General features: G+C 38.6%; 1 protein-coding gene across 1 annotated transcript in view; it reads left to right on the top strand.

Annotated features, from left to right (window-relative positions):
* The window catches only part of TMEM163 (transmembrane protein 163), an 884,981-nt gene that overhangs the window by 28,514 nt on the left and 830,355 nt on the right, over positions 1-26,112 (top strand). Inside the window, exon 2 of the mRNA XM_069225050.1 lies at positions 1,887-2,006. Coding sequence (XP_069081151.1) covers positions 1,887-2,006 — 120 coding nt within the window. The remainder of the gene's footprint in view (positions 1-1,886; positions 2,007-26,112) is intronic.

Here is a 26,112-nt window from a genome sequence, read left to right as displayed (position 1 = left end):
TTTCTTTCACACAAGCGTGTATTGGTGCATTTTGAAATATTTTTTACTATATAGTCCATTAATTCGGTAAGCCCAATGTACTTGTAAGGAGAAGTCAACGCGTTTCGGCCTGTAGATTAAGGCCTCATCAGGACTGGATAAGGGCACAAGTGATTCCAGAGAGATGAATGCTTGTTGAATTTCTTTCATTACATTCTTGTAAAGTTCCTTCTGCCAATTTCGCAAAAGTTTCCACTCCTCTTCAGAGAAATATGCGTGGTAACGGTAGAGCGGGCAGTCGGGCGGAAGGAAGGAGCAGTGACCAGAGGAGAGAGGCACCAGTAACGTTCCGTGATGTTGCCGCTTATTTCTCTGAAGAGTAAAAAATATTTCAAAATGCACCAATACACGCTTGTGTGAAAGAAATACACAAGTGAGTGATAGTCAAGTGCATTAAAAGCCCACTGGCTGAGTTAATAGAAGTGGATCACCTTGGCAGTTGTGTTATAGTGACCACTGTTTAAATGTGTAGGGTATGATGTTTTGTTAGTTTTGTTACTGTACTTTGTGCAATGTGTGGCTCATTGTGGTTTATATGAGTTTTGTAAATAATAGTGCAGCAATTTATGTTACGTGTATTAGACTTTGGATTACACTACCATAGCTTCCTTTTTTACTATTTAATTTTTTGAAATAAATTTGAGAAAGAAATTAAATCTAGGATTAACAGAATTAATGACTGTTTATTTAATTTAGGATTTAATTTGTCCCTACCTGTCATTCTCTTTTTTGTGACCTCCCCACCTAACGACACTATGAGTGCGCCCTATTTACAATACGGTGCTCCACGGCAGCCGTTAGGCCAATAGTGTAAAAATTGTTGACGCTATTGTGAAGCTTTGCTGGACTAGCGTCAACATTTTTTATCCTAGTGCAGCAAAGTGCAGGGAGGCCCACTGATTTCAATGGGTGCATCATTTTAATGCCTGCTCTTAGCAGTCATTGAAAATGATGGAAAAAAGTGGCACAGTGAAATCTTGTAAATGTCACTGCGACATCTTTAGGGCCTCCCAGCGCTGGGACGCCCTCCTTGTATATATTATGCCTGGCGCAGGCACAATGTGGCACAAGGGGTTGCAAAGTGGTGCAATGCATGCATTGTGCAACTTTGTAAATATGGTGCTGCAAAAATGCCTTCCTAATGACACATTAGTGTAAAACATGACTCTAAAATGGCACAAGGATGCACTAGGGGCTTGTAAATATGCCCCATTGTGCTTTAAGTACCCCTAACAATCTGCACTTCTCTCCCTTCCCGTGCTCCTTAAGCTTCCTCATGCCCTGCTTCTCATACATGTATTTTGCCATGATATGCCAGAATGTTTGAAAAGTCTGAAACTCTCTTCTCCTTCCCCAATCTTACGGATCCAGCTACAATTCTGGCTTTGATGCTAGCTATTTTTGGCATGGTGAGGACAACCTGGGTACCATGGCCCCCGTCTCTGACCTAATTGTGTAGGAAACACCTGGCATATGATAGGCATTCCTTTCATAAGAGGTAATGCATATAAACAAAAAAATAAATAGGTAGTGTTAGAGGACCTAATCATTGTATGTTTCTTCATTTAAATGGCATGGTTTTGTTTGGGAAATTTACGGTTATGTATTCACATTTTTAAAAAAAAGTATATTTGACAAAACAAATATCCAGCAAAGTCAACCAATGTGCTTAGTAAGAATTCAAGAGCAGAGAGAAGACCTCGGTAGAAGGTATTTCATGTTTGAATTGGCAAATCTAAGCATTTTTCCTATTGTTTTCTTGTTTACCGTGGATTCTTCTAGAAAGTTTTACAGCTTTGTTGTGAATAATATAAAACTGTATTCATATATACATTTGATTTTCCCAGGTTTACTTGAAAGCAGCACAAAACTTAACCCTCTCGAAGCCCAGAGCTACAGAAAGAAGGCATTATGGGTGTCTTGGATCTCTATTGCTGTGACCCTGGTCCTGGCTGTGGCAGCTTTCAGTGAGTACTAAGAGCCTCTTTAATGCTTCTAATTCATGTGGCGTTCAACCTAGATGTCTCTAAAGATGCAACCTATGCCCCGCACACAAACTCTGTGATACATTTATTACATTTTTCGGTTCTGTGCTCAGTCTTGGCAAAAGTGGATTTTAGCCTGTAAAAGGAGCAGAGATTCTTCAAGAAATATTGCCTTTGTTTGAGCATTACATTGATAGTAGCAGACTAGGGATTTGATTTAGAGTATGGCAGATGGGTTACTTCATCACAAATGTGGGGGATAGCTCGTCTGCCATCTTACAAGTGCATTGTATCCTATGCACTTGTAAAATGGCGGATAGGATAGCAATCACGTTTATGACAGAGTAACCCTTCCACCGAACTGTATATCAGGCCCAAGGTCTTCTTGCTAAATAGCTAACCTCTGTGAAATTCCCTGTAAGATATGAGAGGTATTATTTTAGAATACAGGACTATATCATTATTCATTATGAAATTACTGTCTGTGGTAGCGAGCAGTTAGCAGAAAAAAGAATACATTTAATTCAAGGATATTTGGAAAAAAATGGAAAGTGAAAACACTTTCTTAACTATTACTTTGATTTTCTTCTTGGGAAGATTGAATAAAAAATGTGACCTAAATGATTAGTTCTACTTTTTACTGCTTTTATATGCTATGACATAGTTATGTAAAACTGATATACTTTTTAAAAACTGAACACGGTTTAGACTAATGTACCGCTTATCCTTGACTCGCCTTGCAAAATAGTAAAATGGTAAGCAAATTAGTGCATTTTGAAGCTATGTTGAGGAGCCTGAATTTTCAGGTTCGGGTTTCAGCAGACATAGTTCCAGATTTTCAAGGACACACTGAGCAACATGTAAATCTGCGAGATTTACTGTTTACATTTTAAGGTGAATGTCACTTCAGAACAACGAACAGAGAACGTGACTTTAATCTGACTGATACCAGTGGTCTTCAAATTAGTGTGACAGTGGAAAGTGAAGTAAGTTCCCACTATCGAATTTTCTTCAGCCAGCGGTGTCAAGTAAGATCAGTTTGACACTAGTGAGCATGAGTGACAAAGGGAAGCAGCAGAGGTTCAGGCTCTGCATAGCAATATGCTGCGTTCGAAGAAAGCAACACCGAAAATGATCTATCGCCCCCTTTTAAGTGTTGCATCAGTGACATAATATTAGCTCCATCAGCCCCTTTAGTGCGGGGGGGTGGGGGAGGGCGCTCTGAGCTCCAGGGGTCCCCCTCCGGGACTGTGCATGGGTGGCGGGACCCTGGATGAGAGCTCCTTAGTAGGTACAGAGTGTGTGGGGGGCCCCCTCCATGTATTTTGCAGCCCCCCCTCAAGTTTGCTTACGCCACTGCGGTGCTATATGCCATTGCCAGACACCTGGGACTGGAAGTATTGGAAAAACATACTTATAAGGCGCATACATAATTGGATTGTGGTGCGCAGTACTGCCTGATGAAATCCACAAAATGGATCGATCCGTGCGTTTCGGTACAATAAGAAATCAGAAATTTAACCGGGTTTACACTTAAATCACTCCTAAATTCCCAGCACTTTGTCCCAACTTCCCCAGAAGAAAGATTTGAGTATTAGGTCCAGAGAGATGACATCATTAAAAAACCATTGAATACTCATCCCTTAGTTTAGTTAATCAGAATCATATTTGGCCGACTGCATTTGTGTTTGGTTTAGAGCTGCATGATAATAAAAAAACATCTAATTTATGAAGAATGTGTTAAATGTGCAGGGAACCCACTGGTCGAATTATCTTTATCATAGGGATATCATAGGGATAGTATTGTGGAGGAGATTTCACCAGACGATTCATCTGAACAATTAGTGTTTGACAGAGGAATTGGACATACATAGAAGGGGTGTGTCAAATTTTCATAATTTGCTTTTGTGTAAAATGCTAAATTCTGCCAAAGCTTTGTGAAATGATACGAAATTGCAAAAAGTGGCACTTGGGGCAACATTTTAACATAAAATGCGCCCTGGAATCCATTTTGCATGCAAGTTTGCATTTCATGCAAAAACAAATTCACAAAATTACAAGTACCAAGAGCAACAGCTGATCGTGTTCTGGTTGCCCACATAACTTCTATCTAAAAAATTTCCTGCAAATGCGGCATAATTATATCCAATTAAATTGGATGAAATTGGTGTGGCAGAAATTTACCCCAGGCCCAATAAAAACAGCCTCCAATCATGTGACATCGTTTCGTATAATTTATGTCAACACCCACCACAGGTGGGCAATTACACACTGTCAGAATATTTAGACACCTGTGCAAACTCTGGGTACAAAACTTCATGGCGCAGTTATGGCACCAGATTTATACTTTTGCAGATTGTGTTAGGTTCCTAATGAACAGCCAACTATTTTTTGTGTAAAGTGTATACGTTTAGTGGACCAGCACACTAATGCCAACTATTCATTGGTCATCTTTTTAACCCAGTTTCCAACCCATCCCTTTGCAAGCCAATACTTCTCACAGATCTATGTATGAAGTTAACTAACGTTTTGTAAACCACCGGATGAACAATAAACTATGCACCACCGTTTGTGGCATAAGAGCTGGGAAGGTTGAACTAACAGCCGTTTTGTCGAGTTAGCACAAACGTTACTCATGGAAGCGAATGCACAAGCCTCACCTCCGTCGGGTGCAAGATACCACTAATAACAGTAAGAATTCTTTGTGAGTTGAACCTGGAGATTCTAGAGCAATTCGCGCTTAAGACTGGAGTGATAGACATTCACATGCATAGGCTGCTGTAAGAATATGGCCTTTAATTACTCAGTCCTTCAACATTGTATATGGCTCCATGAAACGCTGCCTGGCACTCCAAATTTCCATCATTAAATCAAAGGAGATTGACTTCCATGGGCCATTTTGGATTTTCAGTACATAACTGTCTATGTTAAACTGTGATTTATTGTGCTACCCTGCAATCATTATGCCGAACGTCGTGGAGCACTGTATCGATGTGAATAAACTCCATGATTTAGGCTGATTTGATAAAACAAAAAAAATACCATGTGAAGTGACAGACATCGGTCTTGTGTGTTTTGAAAGAGTGGTTTGATAAAAAACATGGGGTAATTGTTGCCACTGTGTTTCTCCACAGTAAACAATTGCCTCCCGGGATTGAAATGGACCAGTTTTCATGCATTGTATACTCTTGGAGAGAATTGATCTGAGCCATTTAAGAACTAGCTCCATGACATTGGCCACTGTTTGAAACCAGCGGCCAAGCGAAGGTGGGAACTGTAGTCGACCCTAACAAATGCAGCAGACAGATTTAAATGAATAAGGAAGAGGTGCTCCTTCTAGTCAGCTCCTTACAGAATGTCACCCTACAGTGAAACTAGTATTGCTTCAGTTAAAGATGAAACCCATTATCCAGCAATGATGTTCCCAGAACGTCTGGAGCTGGTAGACAACTATCTATTCCAGGTTCTTAGGAAGCCAATGAAGGTGGGCAATAACTCAATAGATTTGGAAGTATCAGGGTCAAGATAGACATTTTTTATATGAAGGATAAGAACAGATTTAATAATCTAGCCAAAAATACAACATTTTGTTAAGGACAGGTTAATTAATTCAGAAGCACAAGAAACATTCCCAATACTTTATTTTTATTTTTATGATAGCATTGTTACATTTGGTCTCACGTAGCATGAGGTTGACACTATCCACTGGAATATTTAAATATGTACCTGCTTCTGTCTGAGAGCACTGTTGACCTCTACTCATGGCACTCTTAGAAATGGAACTTTGATTGTCTTGAATGTTTTAAACTTAAAAAGTGGGTAAACGCATTAGTAGTATCAGTTGATGGGAAGGGTTGAGTAAGTGGGCCAGTAGGGTTCACAAATACCTGCACAAGTTGAGATATTTCTTTAAATTAGTTTTTAGCTTGTTCTATCTTCTGGTTAAGATACTTTTAGTTTAAACACACTTTTGTCACTGCTGCTGAATTCAGAATGCAACAACACAGTTCAGTAGGGCAACGCACGCTCATTGGGGTGACCAGACTTTACTTCATACTTAGTAGGATTGTCACATGAATTCTCATATTGCCCCTTCAAGGACCACGCAAGGCAGCTTCCACACACGCACCCATGTATGCATTTCAGCTATCTAGGAGTCATACAAATAAACACCAGTTTAATGATAGTTCCCAGAGGTGTGTGAGACTGTAGCTTCCACAGAGCAACAGTGAACTCAAATGTGTCAAACCACTTTCAGGCACCATTTGGTATATGGATCACCCGCCCTCCCTAACACAGAACACGTGGGATGTGCGAGGCATGAGTAATATGGCAAATCCAGAAAAGTTATGGATAATCTTCAAGGTCACCAATTCCTCCTCAAGAAAGAACTTGGTTAGACAATGCAATGGAATTGTAGATATCTAGGTCCAAAGAGACACAGATAATGCAGAAAGGTCATGCCCAATGGAATTTACAGCACAATATCATAAAAGTAGTAGTAAAATCTGAAAATCACACCATTTTAGTCATTTTCCTGTTCACTTCTATTCAAAGAAGAGTGAGATTAAAGTTTGATTTGTGCAGAGTTCAGCTGACCATTATCAAATGTCAAGCATTGCGTACCAAACCTCTATGAAGTCACATTTAATTAACTGTAGCCTGTTCTGTAATAGCAAATTGTACTTTTACATGCTTACGGATAGTATACTTAGTATTAGAATACCCAGTAAAGAGCTGGATTTTAAGGAATATATGCGAAATGTGCACTTTTCTTTACATTTTTTTCAGGAAAGAGCCGTTACATAATATCACAATATATATTCGCCTAATCAACTTCAAACCTGCTTTGCTTTCATCTTGTGATATATATTAAGCCTTATGGAATAGCCATTTTTGTATCCTTGTCTCGGTGGGGGGTTCTGGACTGCATACAAAGAATTTCAGAACAGATGGCATGGATCTGACTACCATTGTACTCCTGAAGGTATCAGTGGCCTTCGATACTGCGGAACATGAAGGATTCATTAAACAAAAAAAGGGTATATGCTCATTGTTGCCCAATTACGTTGGTTCTTGCCCCACCAGTGTCATAAGCAGGGCCACTGGAGATATGCAGCAGGGGAGGGCCAAATTATGAGGAGCATTGACTACATTATGCAGCAAGAAAAGGCCAATCAAGTGGCATAATGTGGCACAATTTGTGTAACTATTACTTCACTACTGTGGAATATTAACACAGACTAACACAAGGTTTAACCTCATTATTAGCACTTTGACACCAGAATACAGAAATAAAGAGCAGAAAGGTGACCAGTCGATGTTTGCATAGAGCCTTTTACTGCGCGGCAACACATGTTGCTAGGTTTTTAGTAACTTTTAATCTGTGTGAGCTAGGAACAACATTTTTATTTAATCTACAGTTTATGCCTCAGATCATAGATTTTGGGGCAAATGTGGCAAATCCATCATGTTGTAGATAACCCAGCGGCTACAAAATCACATCATTCCATTTGTCCCAGTCGTAAGGTATATAAAATCTTGAAACTGTAAGGAGGCCTAGCAAAAAATGTAATCTAAACAACAGACGTTCTTTCGAGGCCTTTTCATGAGCATATCATAACAAATTCAAGTGAGGATAGTACATGGGTGTGCAGTGGGTTACTGTGTTTAGGAAAAATAGCTTATGTCTTTATAAGAAAGCCGATCAGATTAAATGATAGTTAAAAAGACAATAAACAAAGACCAATTAGTTAATAACTTGCATCTGCGCAATTGTAATCATATTTATAAAGCGGCGCTTGCAACCCTAATGAGGCATAGAGGTGCTTTTCGGCCAGTAGCACGCTATTCAGGAAACCTAAGACGATTGCACAATATAGTAATGGTGGCAAAAACAGGATGCAGTCTAAAGACACAATTTCAGCAAGAATGTAAAGATCAATGAAATTCCTAAAAAAAAAAAAAAAATCATAAAGAGAAAGCCTTGAGAAAGCACAACTTGTACCACGAACCAAGGGCTGACTACATCTTGCATTGGATCGAGTTTCAACTTTGGTTCACAAATTGATGAATTTGTGTTTCAAGAACTGGTATTTCTAGGTAGAAGAAAAGGAAATTAGAACCGTCCTTACTGTCAAACGTAAATGAGTAGGTGCCTCCGTACAGTTGAGAAATCATGGAGTGTTTTAGGTGCGTTTGCAATAACTCTTTTTCTACTAATTTCAGATAGAAACGTCTTAGATCATTAAGGAGGCACCAAACGATGACTGGCCAAAGTAATCGAACTGCAGGATACAACATTTTCAAATGTTCTGTTTGATATTTTGAGCTCACCTCTTCTAAAAAGAATTGGACAGTGGGGTTTGTAGGTTTAAAGTTTCGGATATGAATCCCAGCTTCTGACTGAAAGAAATGCTGAGATGTGTTCAGGATAGGAATCTCCAACTGTGCCTTATGCAAACAGGTCATGGCTGAGCTCCACCTTGCGGCAATGTAGAGGAGGCAAGACTGAGGTCACTTTCTTAAGGCTGAACATTACTGTAGACTGAGTGACACAATAATGAATGGGCCCTTTCCTGAGATACTTATCCTGAAACGTGCACCAAAGTATGCAGTGAAAGCCCACATGGTCAAACTGGACTATCAGTTATCAATGATTCAACTCAATGAGGTGGTGTGCTCTATAGTCTTCTGACTGGCACTGTTACAGGAGAAACATTATGTTATCCCCCTCTGACTATGCCGCATATTTGTTGGAACAATAGTAGGCTCCATGTTGAACCATGCAATGGTTTGTGTTGGAATCTCTGCCTTTCATATCAATTAATTGTAACCGGCAAAAAAAATAAGTGGTTACGCCGGTGCATAATCAGTTTAAAGTAAAACACTGCAGTCAATGGTCAGCTTGTTCAGAGTATAAACTATAAGGACCTAGACATACCAGAACAAACCAGAGCTTTACTATCTTGAAAATAATCTTTGACCACCATAAGATCCCAAAGACAAAAGATGAGGGGAAGGAGCTTCTCGTTTATAAAACTCCGAAATTGGAATGCTATTCCTAATAATATTACACTAGAGCACCAGTGTCTCGAATTTCAGTCCTTCATAAAACGATCCTCTTTAATAGGTTTATCGTTTATGATTTTTCCATCCTCCTCTTTGTTTTCTAAATAACTCAGCATCAAAGCAAAAAGTGAAACTTTATGATAGCGCGGGCCATATAATTGTAATACATCAATCCATCCAGTCATTATTTTCAGGTTTGTTCTAACTTTGGCATACCACAAGTTTCCCCATGTTAAAAATGCCCAAGTTCTGTTTGTTCACATGGAGGTGGAGGAGGGGAAATACCTCCCTGATGAAATACAAGCAAAATGCAAATGAGGTAAACAATCTCAAAAGCATACACCTGCAATTCAATGTTATTTGGACAGCCCCAGAATAGGAAGTCCTTTGATTAAACAGTTCAATTGTCATTGAGTTGTATTTGAGAAGATCCTCCGTGAAACACCTGTGTGACTCCCAAATGTTTTCCCAGGTATATGAAAACCTAGATCTATGAAAAACATAATGTCCACATACTTAACTTTCTGGGGAGTTACAAAATTAGCAACTTCAAAGTCACACCATGCGGAAGTGTCATCCAACTGTATGCGTGTGTGTTACACAAAGAGTGAATAAAATATACACTCTGAAGTTCTGCGCTTGTGTACAAGTGTGTGTTCACAGATATTTGCAGAGAAGTGATCAGGTCGAAAGCAATGTAAATAAGCATGAACATCCACACAATAGTCATCTTGTTGCATTCACTGACATTTGGCAATGCATTTCATGTTGGCATACATAGCTTCAGAATGAGCCACGCACAGTGGTGCAGATGTTTGTGAACGTGCACCAATACTTCATATTTTCATACGATCCGAGCAGAGGCAAATAGATATCTGAGAAAACAATTTCATGAAGAAAAAAAAGAAATCAAAAGAAAAATCAGCATTTATCCATGATGGAGTTCAAATGATAAATTAATTATTGTATATGTCACATATAACAATTGTAAGAAATCAGGTTACTGGTTGACTGGCGTGTGGGACCTGGTGAAGCAACAACCACAATCCTTGTCAGGGTAAGGGACATGCAAACGCCAGAATAACCTGTGCTCAACCCCCTGGTGGCTTGACTCAAAGAAGTCAGGCTTAAGTTAGGGTATATGTGTAAAGTATTTGTGCAGCACTTCAAACAGTAAAACTGTGAAAACACCACACAAAAAGAGCTTTATTTAATAAATAAAACAAGACTGAAATGACAAAAATCATTTGGTAGAACCGGAGTTATGAATTGTGTAAAGAATAAACTGTAAAATAACACCTAAAAGCAGAAAGAGTCAACAAAGGATATTTGGTTACGCTGAACTGGGTCAAATTCAAATGTTCAAGTTGACCACACTGGAATGTGGGTCGGATAAAGTTTCAGATTAGTCTAGCTAAAGATTTACCTTCTCAAGTTTTGTGCCAAGAGTCACATTTGCATTGGAGAGGGCCACAGGGAGAAAGGAGAGCGTTGCTGGTTGGCATGGTGTGAGGAGCAGGTCGGGTTTCATGGACAGGCAGGCTGATGGTCCACGTTGGTGGTCCGCAATGGGTGATCAATGCTTGCTGTGTTGCTGACAGCTCACACTGACTTCCTGTGTGAACGGCACATTCTCAGTGCGAATGGGCCAATTCGAGGCTGTGAAGAGCCCAAAAGCTTGCTTTCAAGTGCCCGCGAGCCACACCAAGGGTCCAGGATCTGTGAGGCAGCACTTGTGGGTCAGGAACTCACTAAAGATGAATCCAGGAGATTTTGGGGAGACTTTTATGTCCCTGAAACTCTGATTAGAAGGCCAGCATACTAGCCCTTAGAGTCACTTTTGGGTCCTGGGTCCAAAAAGGGTTAGTTGCAAGTCCAGTTCTTCCTCCCCAGGCAAGAGAGCAGCAGGCAGCAGGTCAGCACAGCAGGGCAGTAGCTCCTTCACAGTAGCAGTTCAGCGGAGTGGCAGTCTTTTCAGCAGTACAGCAGTCCTTCTTCCTAGCAGAGTATCCACAGGTGCAGATGTGTGCTGAAGAGTCAGTGTCTGAGTTCCTGTTTTATACCTGGTTGTGACTTTGAAGTGCGGGAGAAGCTTCTAGAGATTTCCCTTTGAAGTTCACAGGCATCTTGCCTTCCCTGCCTTGGAGCCTGACTAACTACAGGGGGTATACAGCCCTTTTTGTGGAGTCAGGAAAAAGCCCATTCAGCTGTAGGTGTGACTGTGCCCAGCTCCTTTTTCCCACCCTGCCAGTAATGGTGTATCTAGGCACACCTAAGTTCCCTATTGTGTGTGGCTGTCTATGTGAAATACACAAAGCTCCACTGTCAGCTACACCAAGTCATGTGGCCAGAGACAGGCTACACAAACTAAGGACCACATGTACGAAATTCAGATTTTGCATCTCGCAAAATTGCGAGTCAGAGTGACTGATTTACAACAATGTCAATGACATTGTTTGCGATTTCCAATGGGGTCGCAAATGACCTACCTCATGAATATTCATGAGGTAGGTCATAATTTGCGACCCCATTGGGAATGGCCGCCCTCACAGGGATGGTGGCCTGCTGAAGACAGCGGACCACCATGTCTGTGACTGCTTTTAAATAAAGCATTTTAAAAAAAAATGCAGCCTGTTTTCATTAAAGGAAAACAAGATGCATTCCAAATACAAAAAATGAAAAAATATTTTTGCTACCATTCACAAAGGGGAAGGGGTCCTATGGGGATCCCTTCCCGATTGCGAATGGGTTAGCAACCGGTTTGAAACTGGTGCTAACTACGATTGTTCTGAGATCGCATTTGCGGTCACAAAATGATCATACATGGGACTGCGACTCGAAATTAGGAAGGTAACACCCCTTCCTAATTTCGACTCGCAAACCCTTTTGCGATTCAGTAAATAGATTACCGAATCGCAAAAATGGGTCTGTACATCCCAAATAGCATTTTTCAAGTCGCAAATGGCCCAATTCGCTGTTTGCGACTTGGAAAATGCTTTGTACATCTGGCCCTATATGGCTAAGGCAAGAAAATACCAATTTTCTAAAATTAGTATTTTCAGAACTCTAATTAAAAAAACGACTTCACCATCAGTTAGGATTTTGAATTGTGATTCCAGATACACCAAACATGAACCAGTTATCTCTTCTCACTTGAAATGATACTTATAAAATATAATAAGGCAACGCCAGTATCATTCCATGGGAAAGATAAGCCTTGAAGCAGTGAAAAAACGTATTAAGAGTTTTTCACTGCCAGGACATTTAAAACTTAAAAGTACCTGTCCGACCTTTTAAATACATTGCACCCTGCCCTCTGGCTGTCCAGGGCTTACCCTAGTCTTACAAGAATTAAAAGGAGGATTTGACCTGGCAAAGGGTTTACTTTGCCAGGTTGAAATGGTAGTTTAAAGCTGTACATGCTGGCTCTGTAACTGCAGGCTTGAGGAATTTTTAATGGGCTACTCAAGTGGGTGGCACAATCAGTGTTGCATACCCCCTAATAGCGTTTATTTAAAGGCCCTGGACACATGCTATGCCACTTTACTAGGGTCTTACAATAAAGTGAATGTGCCAATTGGATATAAGCTGATTTAACATGTTTTAAAAAGAGCACAAGCATTTTAGCACTGGTTAGCAGTGCTCAGGTGCTCAGAGTCTTAAGGCCAGCAAAACAATTTAGCAAAAATAGGAGGAAGGCAAAAGGTTTGGGGGTGCCCCTGCAGGGAGGGCCAGGTCCAGCAACAATCATTATTATGAGTTTACTAATTATGTACTTATGTACTGCCACATGTATATACTGAATCTTACATATTGGAAATCTAGCTTAGGTGCACCATAATGCTATACATTTACAATACAGGAGATGGTTAATTAATTTGTACAATAATTAGGGAGAGGGAAGATGGATCTTTTCTGTGAGCTACCTATGTGGGCGCTTGTGGGGGTTTGTAGCTCCTTATTGATGACTGGTGACTGGCTCCATGAAAAATTGGATCTCTATATTCTCAACTGCAGCTGTGATGGAGAATCTCTAGTATGCAATTAAATATGGTTCCAGGTCCTGGACACACTTTGCTATGTAACTGTTCCTGAAAATAAAAATGCAGGGATGGAGGGGTATTTATTGTAAGTCTATCAGGGTGGAAGAGATGTCATTCTATTGCTTCAGTCTTTTAATGGAATGTGATATGGTCTAGAGCAAGCTTTCAGGGGAGTCAAGATGGGATTAGGGAAACCTGCAAAGACAGGGTTCCCACTGATAACTTTGTAGAGTTTTGCACTTTGCTGGTGATTCTGAAGTCTGCTTCAATAAGGTGTGGCTTGATTTTCCAGATGAGTGAAAATTGGTCTATATTTTGTTGGTGATGTCACGTTGAAGGAGTTGAGGTAGTGATTAGTGCCAGATGTGGCAGGACAATAAACAGCAGTAGCCACTGGGAAGTGTGCACCCAAGTTATTGAAAAATGGGGAGTGAGATGAATTAGTGGGTCATATACCCGATCACAACTAAGTAGGAATGGCATCTCTCTTGGACAGTATCACTTTTGTAATCAGACCCTTATCATTTAGATGTCATTTACAATATGTTTTATACGACATGTGTTTTGCATTGTCCTCTTTAAATGTAAAGTTAGAACTGCATTATGTTTGGTGGTTAGACTTCATGATTTCCACACTGGAACAAACGTAGACATCAATAATCACAGAGGAAGAAGTCAAAATATTCAGCAAACATGTAATATGATCACAAAAATCTGTAACTGCCTTCCATAGGATTGTAAAATGTACCCATCATGTAAAGAATAGCAAGCGTTTGACAACTTTTCTGTACCAGGATAGTTATGCATTGATTACTCAATACCGTTTCAATTAACAATAGTTAAAACAAGATTTTAGTAATATATTATATCACGAATGTTTTGCAGTCTGCATTGATAAATGTATGTTTAACATGGCGCAGTAGTCTAGTAAGTGTGATATAGTCAATTAATCATATTATCTTATGAACGCAGGTTGTATGCACGTTTCATATTTTTCAAGAGTTACTGTATACTCACTTGTGACACTCGTGTTTCACTTTTCTTATTTTTGTTACATATATTTAGTTACACATCTGTTTCCCTTTAACGTGTTCACATTACCGGTCATCCCCTTCATCCCTTTGGCTTACTTAGTGATGTATGGCACCATCATACCTCTTGGATTCGGTTGTCGGATATAATTGTTTAAAAAATAAAGGGGCAGATTTAAGAGCCCCTAGCGCCACCTTGCGCCACATTAGTGTAATTTTCTTACGCTATTGTGGCACGACGAGGCCGAAATCACCATGCCAAATTTACAAAGTGGTGCAGTGCATGCATTGTGCCACTTTTTAACCCTTTGTGCTACATTATGCCTGCTCCAGGCATAATGTATGCAAACGGGGCATCTCCCTGTTAGAGGGGCAAAAAATGGCACAAAAAAATCTAAGTGATTTCTTTGCATTATTTTTTTGGGCACTTTTAATGACTGCTCAGATCAGGCGTTAACAGCTGATATACCATTGGTTTCAATGGTCCTCTGGGTGCTTTGCAGGATTAGTGTCAACATTTTTTACGCTAATCCAGCAAAGCTCTGAACTCGCATCAAAAATGTTGATGCTAGTTCCCCTGACTACCGCCATGGTGCGCCGTATCTTGGATACATGGTGGCATTAGGGGGGCGCTACGGGGCGCAATCAGGCCCAATGTTCAGACCCAAAGTTCTATGAAGAACTTGCAATCGAATCATCTTGATGACTATTACTATGAAATTTAATGTTTCACTAATTTTTGAACCTCTTATTGGCTTAAACTATGCAATCCGCAGTTTACGCCCGTACTTGTTTTGAGAAATAGGCGTAAATCTCCTTTATTTAATACCTTACACATGTGAAATTTGCCATGTAAATATGATATGTATGGCAGAAGGATTTGTATTACGATGTCTCTATTGTACATTCGATCCATGGCTAGGCTTATATCATTTCAGAATGTATGATTTGTTTTTAGATTTCATGCCTTCATTATAGATCGATATCAGATCAAGAGTACTAAGCAGCTCATTTTGTGTATTGATGCACCCAGATTCGTTTTTATTTTTTTATGATTCAGGATTACAGTGCAAAAAAAGCAGAATAAAGATATCTGTGCAAGTGCTCCACACATCACAACTAATAAAAGCCCCCTGGCTTTTCATTTTTGAAAACAATCTTGTTTTTCGTGTCATCTGATAATTGGATAATGCCATGTTCACTCTTCATTTACGTTTTATGTTTCTGCGCTATTTTTATAAACAGTCATTAGTCTGTAAATGCAAAAGAACCCCAGGATTTCAGCTTTCTAACTAAATGGCAGGTGGCAGGTGGCAGCAGGCCCGAACGAGGAGGTCTCGTCTGAGACTGGAAAATGAAGGCGTGTATTTCACGGGAGCAGCAGGGTTTGTGGTTCATTGTTCTGATCCGCAGTGCCTGGCTCACTGGAAGCCGGTGTCAGCTCCCAAGAGAGGTAAAAGGAATTGACAAAAACTCTCTCTCCCAAACTAAGCATACACCACACAAAGAGATTTGTTGGAAGAACCCACCCCTTTATCCCTGACATTTTATTAAAATGTGACCATGTGGAGAAAGAAAAACAAACGCAGAATGGATGCATAATTTAAAAAGAAGAAGGACATCTGGGGTAAAGGATGTAAACAGTTTGTTAGATTTAAACGTGCTGCTTTTTTGACAGACCTTCACTTGCTAGGCCACAAGCACAGTTGGAATTGTTTTGAAGCCTTTGTTACTTTCAAACAGCGAAATTGAAGGGGCGCACATTCAAACACAACAAGATTTTTAAGTATTAGGGGCATATTTATACTCCGTTTGCGCCGAATTTGCGTCGTTTTTTTCCACGCAAATTCGACGCAAAACTAACTCCATATTTATACTTTGGCGTTAGACGCGTCTAGCGCCGAAGTTCATGGAGTTAGCGTCATTTTTTTGCGTGAACACCTTCCTTGCGTTAATGATATGCAAGGTAGGCGTTCCTGTCTTAAAAAATGACTCCGATGCATATGCGTCGTATTTATACTCCCGGGCAAAAATGACGCCCGGGAGTGGGCGGGTCTAAAAAACCCGCATTAGCGCCGGATTTTAGCGCCTGGGTCAGGGCAGGCATTAAGGGACCTGTGGGCTCAGAATGAGCCCAGAGGTGCCCTCCCCTGCCCCCAGGGACACCCCCTGCCACCCTTGCCCACCCCAGGAGGACACCCAAGGATGGAGGGACCCACCCCAGGGACATTAAGGTAAGTCCAGGTAAGTATTTTTTAAAAAAAAAAATTGTGGCATAGGGGGGCCTGATATGTGCCCCCCTACATGCCACTATGCCCAATGACCATGCCCAGGGGACAGTAGTCCCCTGGGCATGGCCATTGGGCAAGGGGGCATGACTCCTGTCTTTGCTAAGACAGGAGTCATTTCAATGGGGGATGGGCATCGTAAAAAAATGGCGCAAATCGGGTTGAGGCGATTTTTTGGCCTCAGCCTGACTTGCACCATTTGTGGACGCCCATACGCCATTTTCCCCCTACGCCGGCGCTGCCTGGTGTACGTCGTTTTTTTTAACGCACACCAGACAGCGCCGGCGGCTAACGCCGGCTAACGTCATTGAATAAATACGGCGCCCGCATGGCGCTTCAGAATGGCGTTAGCCGGCGCTAATTTTTTGGGCGCAAAACTGCGTTAGCGCAGTTTTGCGTCAAAAAGTATAAATATGGCCCTAGATGTGTCACAAATTTGGACCAGATGATATAAAATGCAAATCGTGTAAATACAAATTTCGAGGCAACACCATGAGCCATAGTCAGTGATTTTTTTTTTCAGTTGTCAGTTGGTGTCATTGTTGATGCAACCTTTGGTGCAGTTCGGTCTATGCAACATTGGCATGACTTTCTTATTGCGTGAAAGAATGATTACAAAGATATTAATTTCAAAATGAAGTCTAACTGGGAACAGGTAGAAAGGAGCAGATATTATAACAACTGGAGATAATGTAGGGTCATCCCTCACAAATCTTGCACTGGTGTAAACACAGGACAAAACCATTCCCAGCATTTTTGCTATTTTTTGTAATTGACAATACACCAAAAATATTTTCTCTAAAGTAAACAGGGATCAAACTGCTGTCATGTTTTTATTTCAATTTGCGTTACAAGAATTTTCAAATCTGAAAGACGGATTACATTTGAGGCAAAAACAGCGGACTTTTTGCTACACAGGTAGGAAAAACAGTGTAAAATTTGATTTATAAGCAAAAAGCGCGTCATATATTTTAAGCAATGTTTTCACTGTCCATTTTCTCATTTTGGTCTGACTCAGAAACCCCTTCTGCAATGTGAACTGGAACAAAATTTGGAAATTAAGGGACATATTTACAAGCCCCTTGCACTTCCATGGGCCACTCTAGTGTAATTTTTTTACCCTAATGTGCCGTTAAGGAGGCATCTTCCCCGCGCCATATTTACAAAGTGGCACAATGCATGCATTGCACCACTTTGTAAACCCTTGCGTCACATTATGGTTGCACCAGGCATAATGTATGCAAGAGGGTCATTCCCGCGCAGGGAGACCCAAAATGTGGCGCAGTGATATTTACATTTCACTGCGCCATTTGAAGTGTCATTTTTAACACCTGCTCAGGGCAGGTGTTAAATTGCTGCACCCATAATTTCCTATGGGCCTCCCTATGCTTTTCTGGACTAGCGTCAACATTTTTGGAGCTAGTGCAGCAAAACTCCACAATAGCACCCAAAATTCGATGTTACCATTAGGGTGTGCAAGGGGGCACAAGAAAAGTGGCGCATCAATGCTGATGCACTACTTTCTTTTAAATATGCCCCTAAATTTGGAGATTTGAAGGGCATAAGAGAGTTAAGACCCTTACTAGGAATTTCAGGAAAGAGTCTTTCCATCCGAGAAGCACATCCACAGCCTTTCTGCAAACAAACGTCCAATCCACAAAAAAAAAGAAAACAGCTTTCAAATATATATTTTAGAAAAGGCAAATTATGTGGCCTGATGCAGCATATTTTAGAACAGTATTACTTCCTTATTTTCTAATTTTTACACTTGTTAACACAGTCTACGTATTGATTGCACCAGTTTAACACTCAAATATAACATAAAGAAACAGAAAAGAGACCAGTCAAGCTTTGCAATGAGCCATTCACTGCGTGGCAACATGTACAGTTGTGCTTTTAGTAATTTTGTAACCATTTGAGCTAGAAACATTTTTTTTGCTAAAATCTGCAGATTATGCAGCAGATGATGGATTATTTGGCAAATGCAGCCAATCTATAAGTATGCGGAAAATGAAACAGCCACACAATCACATAAATCCAATGGCCCTGACTAATAGCAAAAGTAAATATTTCTCTAGATATAAAACAAGCACAAGATAAAAAGAAAAGTATAAATCAAGCCATCCTCACATATAATAAGGATTAGGACAATGACAATCCAATGTAAACGAAAAGTACATTGTTTCAAGCACACTATTATCAGCTAGTCCAATGAGCAGTAAAATAACGAGCAAAATAGCTACTCTATTTGTCTGCTGTGGACAACTAAGTGTTAAGAAGTGGGAAGGTGGCAATGTAGAAATGAATGAAGTTTAGTTTTAAGATATGGTTTACAACCCCTCGGTAGCACCAGTTCTTGACTCCCCATTTCTGGCGCTCCTCCTCACATTCCAGTCCTGCAAAACAGTGAGCTCAAAAGCTGCTTGCTGGCCTGAACATTCCTAACATAGAATGTAACAGTACGCAGTGCCAAATTTGCTTAAAAACAGCTAATGTGGCTTAGAAACATTTTATAACAAAATGATCCAAGCAGAATCGTAGAAGCCATGAAACTACAACTGATATAGACCAACAAAGGATCAATGCAAATGATCATTCACACACCTGCAGAAAAGACGTGTTGCAAGTTTTTGATAGTCAGTGCAATATTTATACATATTAGATTTATCAGTTATGCTACTAATAGTCAAGGTCGAACATAACTTTATATAAGGTTGGGGAGGACAAGGACAACTGTGAAAAGTAACAGAAAATAAGTCATTACCAGAATGTGAAAGCTAAGGGAGACAGTTGCAACTGGGCAAATATGATCCTTTGTTATGCATATGTGTGATCCTATGGATTAGTTAATATTTTATCAGTAAACGTGTGATTTGTAAAACCATATTGATACCTAAGAGAGTACAGTCTTAGCACATCACCTAATTCTTCTCAAATTAAACTGACCTATATCATTTATTTGGTTTTGACTGTATTTATGGGTGGCATCAGTTCCTGTTACCCCTTCCTGTCCTTGTGCATCTTATCAACACAAGTCTGAAAGTGATCTCTTCCAGGATTCATAAGTGCTCCATAAGGTATGGGAAAGGGGTACACTGCAGGGTACCTGCCTACCTACATGTAGATCATTCTGTGGACATTATTGTGGGTTTCTGAAAGGTGTATATCAAACCCCATCTTTGAAATAGCACAATTGGCACTAGAAGCTGAACAACTATTCCATTAAAAAGATTATCAATCAACTTGCCTTCTATGTAACTTTACCTTTAAAACTTTAGTTAATAAAATGCAAAAGAACAGGAAAATGTTTTAGGACTGCAAGTGACAAAGACTTTCATATGCCCTTCACATAGATGTATATGTGTCTTCTTGTGAATCGCACTAAGCCTTCACAATGCAGCATTTGGCTTTGAAACATGTTGTTTTTCACAGCAAAATGTAGAATCATACAGTTCTATAAGGACAGCTTTGAATTGGTTCTATTTGCATGAAGATCCAGTGAAATATTAACAACACAACAATACAGTTTTGTTAATATACAATAATTTATATTTGCTATGATTTTCTTAAAAACAAATTGGCAGAATAAAAGTAATACAAACATCCTCATCATTATTGACTTAAATTATTGATCTTTGAGTTGCCTCAAATACCGCTTTCTTTTAGTGACAAATATACATCAGAATGGGCAACTGGTGTTATGTTAGTGCACCTAACAGCTGGCCATTCGGTCTCTCTTTCAACCTTTTTAAATTGATTCATATTGCTGGAAAGCTTTGGAAGGTTTCTTTTATTATATTCTGTAGGCTACAGAATTACAGGCTTGACAGTAGTGTACGGAGGAAGTATTTCTTGGTTGAGAAGATATTAGCACAAACTGTGAACTGGAGGGCATTCTGCCATCATGATTATTGTATTGCTGTGAGTGCAGTTACTAAGGCGATTATAGGTGTCCCTTAGTTCTACTACCACATGTTGATCTAGCTTATTTTTTTCTGATGTTGTGACATTAATGTCAAAGAAGAGCTCTTAGGTTTCACTGTCTGTACACATCTTAGCCCACTAGTTAAAATCTACCTAGATGAGGAATTTCTTGACTTGGAAGTAGGAACGGATGCAAAGATGGTCTGTAAAAGTTTAATTATATATTGCAACACCACACACACAGACCCCACTTACACACACAAAGACTAAGAACATTCAGACATTTTGAGTCACATTTGTGTGCTATAAATGTCCATCATAAATCACTTTTCCTTATCCACGTCATTCACTGATTACATGGCAAGATTGTGTAACAGGTCCTATGTTAAAGCTTAGCATACATTTTTTATTCACATTTTCAGTGCTCTGTGTTTCCAATTTAAGAAAAATGGAGTAAAGACACAAATGGTTTTAAGTGGTACAAACCCCACATGGTATATATTTACTTACTCTTAAGAAAAGGTGTTTTCAGCTTGTTCCCAAATAATCACTTTTCACAAGTTCACATTTTATGTTATGTCAACTTCTCTGGAGCACTTGTATACATATGAAAAATTGCTTCTTCTGCTCTCTTCAATGTTGCTGTTAATAATGTTTAATCATTTGCCTTCTCTAAACCACGTTTGCTTTTTTGCTGATGCCACTGTTCATCAATTGAATTATGTTTCAACTAGCAACTACAAACACTATAGTCTGTACAGTCACGGTGGGAAAACAAATGTGTTTAGTAGTTCTTGTGTCAAACAAACTAGCTCAGTGCTATTTGTATATCACACTTGAAATTACAGTTATTGTAGTCTCAGTTGTAATTGCGTAAGGATTGAAATACCATGTCACTCTTTCCAGAAGAGCTGAGTCAAAACATAATGTAATTTGCAATTCTCATTACTTTTGGAAGTAAAACAATTTTATTTCATGCTATATTTGCATTAATATACATGTGAAGTGTAACATGTTAAACAGGATATTGAATGTGGGTATTTTTAAAGGATTGGGACTCAACATGAGGATAGATCAAATCCCTTTTCATAGGGAAATGGGGGTGTGGTTTGTCATTGTCATGAAGGGTTTGGAAAGTAAGACAGCTAGAAAAACATACTATCTTATGTCTATGTATATATGCATTTATTTCACAGGCTGCATTCTTGAGAACCAGCCTATAAGACTATATCTGACATCTTGCTAGGTTTCCATTAGCCATATTTGACAACTTTACATTACCAGATGGACACTACTCTACATGTAGCAACACATTTCTCAAAGAATAATTGTTAATAATATATTACTAAATCAAAAAATGGATTAAGAAATGCATTCTAGATTACAGTTTCAAAGTGGCATCTTTAGGGTGCCCCTTCCAAAATGCGATTCACAGTAGTATGCATTGATGACTTTTAGCCACAATTTCTGTCACAAACAATTTATAGGTTGCCAACTCCTCAAACAAGGTGGTAATCCATTTGTAAAGGTGACAAGGGTCCCTTGGGTGGATCACTGACATAGTATTGTGGTAAACAATATTGTTGACAAAAATATTGTATCAAAAATATCACTTACCACAATATCGTGTTTTCATTCTCATAATGGTAAGTGCAATTGTATCAGAAAAAATATTGTTGAAACTAATACTGTCCAAAATAGAAAAAAATATAGATTTTGTAATATAAATAGAGTTTAAAGTAGTAAATGTTTAATATTTTAATATATAAATGTAATGATGAAAATTAAATATATTCCACTAATATTTAATGCTATATATAAATACAACATATAATTGACATTAATATGGCCCAAAGTGGATACCAAATAACAATTTTTTAATATGAATAGAGTTTAAAGTAATAAATGTTAAATATTTTAATATATAAATGTAGTCTAATACAAATTAAAAATATTCCACTAATAATTAGTACTTTATATAAATATAAACAGGCAAGCACATGTGTTTGTATATATATATATATTTATAGAGTGTAGCATAGTTAATAAAACATTTATTTTACATTATGTTAATGGTTTTTATATTTGAAAGTTATTACTATGAAAATATACATAATATAGCTCATAGAACATTTATTTTACATTAAATTAATAATATTATATTAATTGTTAAAATGTTGTAAATGTATTACTATAAAAATATATATTTATATCATGAAAAATATAAGCAATTCAATAAGAAGAAAAACATAATAACTAATTTAGACAATATTCAAATATAAAAAATTAAAATATAAATAAAACACATTTTCAAAACAATTTAAATATTAAAATACATTTAAAAATAAAACCAAATAATATAAAACATACAAAAAATAATGTATGCTATAAAATCTATTTAACCTTATATTGAAAACTATTGCACTCTGAGATTATTAAATATATTATTCCCACTCTAGGCTATGCAACAGTAGGGAAAGAATTGGACTTTAGAGGGGTTAGATTTACTATTCCTACTCCAGTCACCGCAATAATAGGAAAGCAGTCGACTTCAGAGGGGTGAACTGTACTATTCTGACTCCAGCCTACTTGAAAGTAGGGAAAGTGTTGGACTTTGGAGGGATTACATTTTTTATTCCCACTCCAAAAATATAGCAGTAGGGAAAATATTGGACTTTGGTGGGGTCAAATTTACTATTCCCACTCCACACTGTTCAATAGTAGGGAAAGCGTTGCACTTTTGGGGGTGGGGGTGGAGTGAAATTTATTATCCCCACCCAGGTGTGTGCAACATTAGAAAAAGCTGTGGATTTCAGAGGAGTGAAATCTACTATTCTCACTCAAAACATGGCAAAAGTAAGGAAATTGTTGGACGTTGGAGGGGTAAAATGTATTATTCCGAATCCAGTCTGTGCAACAGAAGGAAAAGCATTGGATTTTAGAGGGGTAAAATGTACTATTCTAACTTCAAACAGTGCAACAGCAGAGAAAGTGTTGGACTTTGGAGGGGTAACATTTACTATTCCCACTACATTCTGTGCAACAATAGGAAAGCCTTGGATTTCAGAGGAGTGAAATTTACTATGCTTGCTCCAAATAGGGCAAACATAAGGAAACTATTGGACTTTGGAGGGGTAAAATGTTTTATTCCTACTCCAGTCTCTGCAACAGTAGAGAAAGCGTTGGATTTAAGAGGGGTAAAATGTACTATTCCCATTCCAGTCTGGCAAACAATAAGAAAAGTGGACTTCAGAGGGGTGAAATATACCATTCCCCTCTCCAAACAACACAAAAGTAGGGAAAGGTTTAGACACTGGAGGGATGAAACTTACAACTCCCACTCCAGTCTGTGCTGCAGTAGGGAAAGCATTGGATTTCTTAGGGGTGACGTTTACTAATCCCACTACAAACAATGCAACAGTAGGGAAGTGTTGAACCACAAGGATGTTAATTTTACTCTTCCTATTGCAGTCTGAGGAAGAGTTTATTTACATAATTAATATTCAATACAAAATTACCAATTAATAAATATATCCTATTCAGTTATTAATCCCTTAACCTTACACACTATACCCCTACAAATCTAGAAGTCCATGCCTAAAATGTAACTAAAAACAAATATTCCATTATTTACATCTTTAAAATAAATTAACTAGTTATTTAAAAATAAATAATTATTTGTTAATTAATTGTTAATTAACTTGCAATCTTAGACCCTTTAAAAACAGCATTCTACAACTAAAATAAAATGAAATTTAATACGTATTCACATTTTTCATTTCTTAAATTCAATTAAATATTTAAATTACAAATTATAATTAACAGTTAATTAGTTATTACTTTATTAACTTTCCACACCAGGCTGCTTCACACCTAGCATCCCGCAACTAAAATATAGGTAAAATAAATCAGTATTCACATATTTTACATAATTAAAAATCTATGAAATATTGAATTAATAATGAGCTGTTGATTAAGTATTACTTAGTATACTTTCCACCATATACTCCTACAAACAGGCCAAGAATAACATATAATGAAAATAAATCAGTAATATATAAATTACATAATAACTATTTATTATAAGTAAATAAAATCTATTAAATCATTCTAAATTCTTTATTACCTAAGTAACGTCCCACCCTATTCCCCTAAAAACCCAACAAGCACATGCACTATAAATTAATATTAAAAATTAAAAAACAAAATTCTAAATCACTTAAAATTTCAAGTTACATTTTAAAAACAATTATTAACATTTATATAAACAATTGTACCACATGATATAGCAAATAAAACATATTATAAACATGGTAATTATGCTCAACAATATTACTTACCTCACAAAATTATATTCTTGTCAACAATATTTCTGCATCACAATATTTGGGTGTCACTATATTTAATTTCCCAATATTTTTAACACAATATATTGTACAAATACCCTCATGAGTAATTAAGGAGGCAGGTCGAATTACAAGCCACTAAGAACAGTGGTTTTGCAAACTGACATAATAGTATATGGGTAATTTTGTAAAATCAGTGCATAATTTACAACCACCTTTTGCACATCGATTCTGTGTACATCTGGCTCAAACTTCTGTAAAGCTTGATGGGATAAACCTTTTCTCCTAATGTTGTATTGTAAGCTCAAAATGTTCCCTGCAAAGTAACCTAAAGGATGCAATTTTTTCTTCACTCTCTCCTGGGCTGCCCAGGACATGTAACAGGAGTCACCTGGAATACGCAGCAAGGAAGGTATCTGTCATGTCAGGAGCATTAAAGTGTGGGCGGAAATGATCAGTGCAGTTGCCGATGCAGCTTGCTCTCTGAGGGGCATATTTACAAGAAAATGGCACATCGGTCTCAATGCACCACTTTTCTTGCATCGCCCCTGCCCCACATAACGGCACCATGGTTGCGCCATAATTACAATACGGTGCACCATGACGGTCGTTAGGAAATTAGTATCAACATTTTTGACGCTATTTTGGCATTTTGCTGCACAAGCATCAAAAATGTTGATGCTAGTGCAGCAAAGCACAGGGAGGCCGATTGATTAAATTTGGTGCATCATTTTAATACCTGCTTTGAGCAGACGTTAAAAATGACGGAAAAAATGGTGCAGTGAAATGTTGTAATTTTCACCGCACCATTTTTAGGGCCTCCCTGCGTCAAAATGCCCCTCTTGAATACATTATGCCTGGCGCTGGCATAATGTGGGCCAAGGATTTACAAAGTGGCGCAACGCAAGCATTGCATCACTTTGTAAATACGGCGCGGGAGAAAGGCTTCCTTAACACCGCCTTTGCGTGAAAAAAAATGACACTAGGGCGGAGCAAGGTGGCACTAGGTTCTTGTAAATATGCCCATGAGTATCTCTCCATCCTGCTCTCTCTTGTGTCATTGTGCTCGCCTTTGCTGCTGCCTTTCCCGTTACCAATGGCTGAGGGCTCAACAACACGGGCTGTGCATCCCACATCTTGTACTCTGTAGCTCTCAGCTTTACCTATTGACTTATGCTGCCTAGTGACCCCATTGTGTAATGGATACAAGGAAAGGCAAGACTGGCTACTCCAATGTGTGAAATCTGGGGCTGCCCCAGGGCAGACTGCAGGGTGAGGCACCTTCTCTTGCGATTCTGTCTCTGAGTCAATCTCCAATGCCCCTGACAAACCATAGTAGCCACAGCAGTCTGCCCTGATCCCCATAGGAGCCCTCTAGGTGCTAA

The sequence above is a fragment of the Pleurodeles waltl genome, chromosome 3_1, assembly GCF_031143425.1.
Source record: "Pleurodeles waltl isolate 20211129_DDA chromosome 3_1, aPleWal1.hap1.20221129, whole genome shotgun sequence".
In the NCBI taxonomy this organism is placed as follows: domain Eukaryota; kingdom Metazoa; phylum Chordata; class Amphibia; order Caudata; family Salamandridae; genus Pleurodeles; species Pleurodeles waltl.
This window is presented reverse-complemented; position numbering and strand designations above follow the sequence as displayed.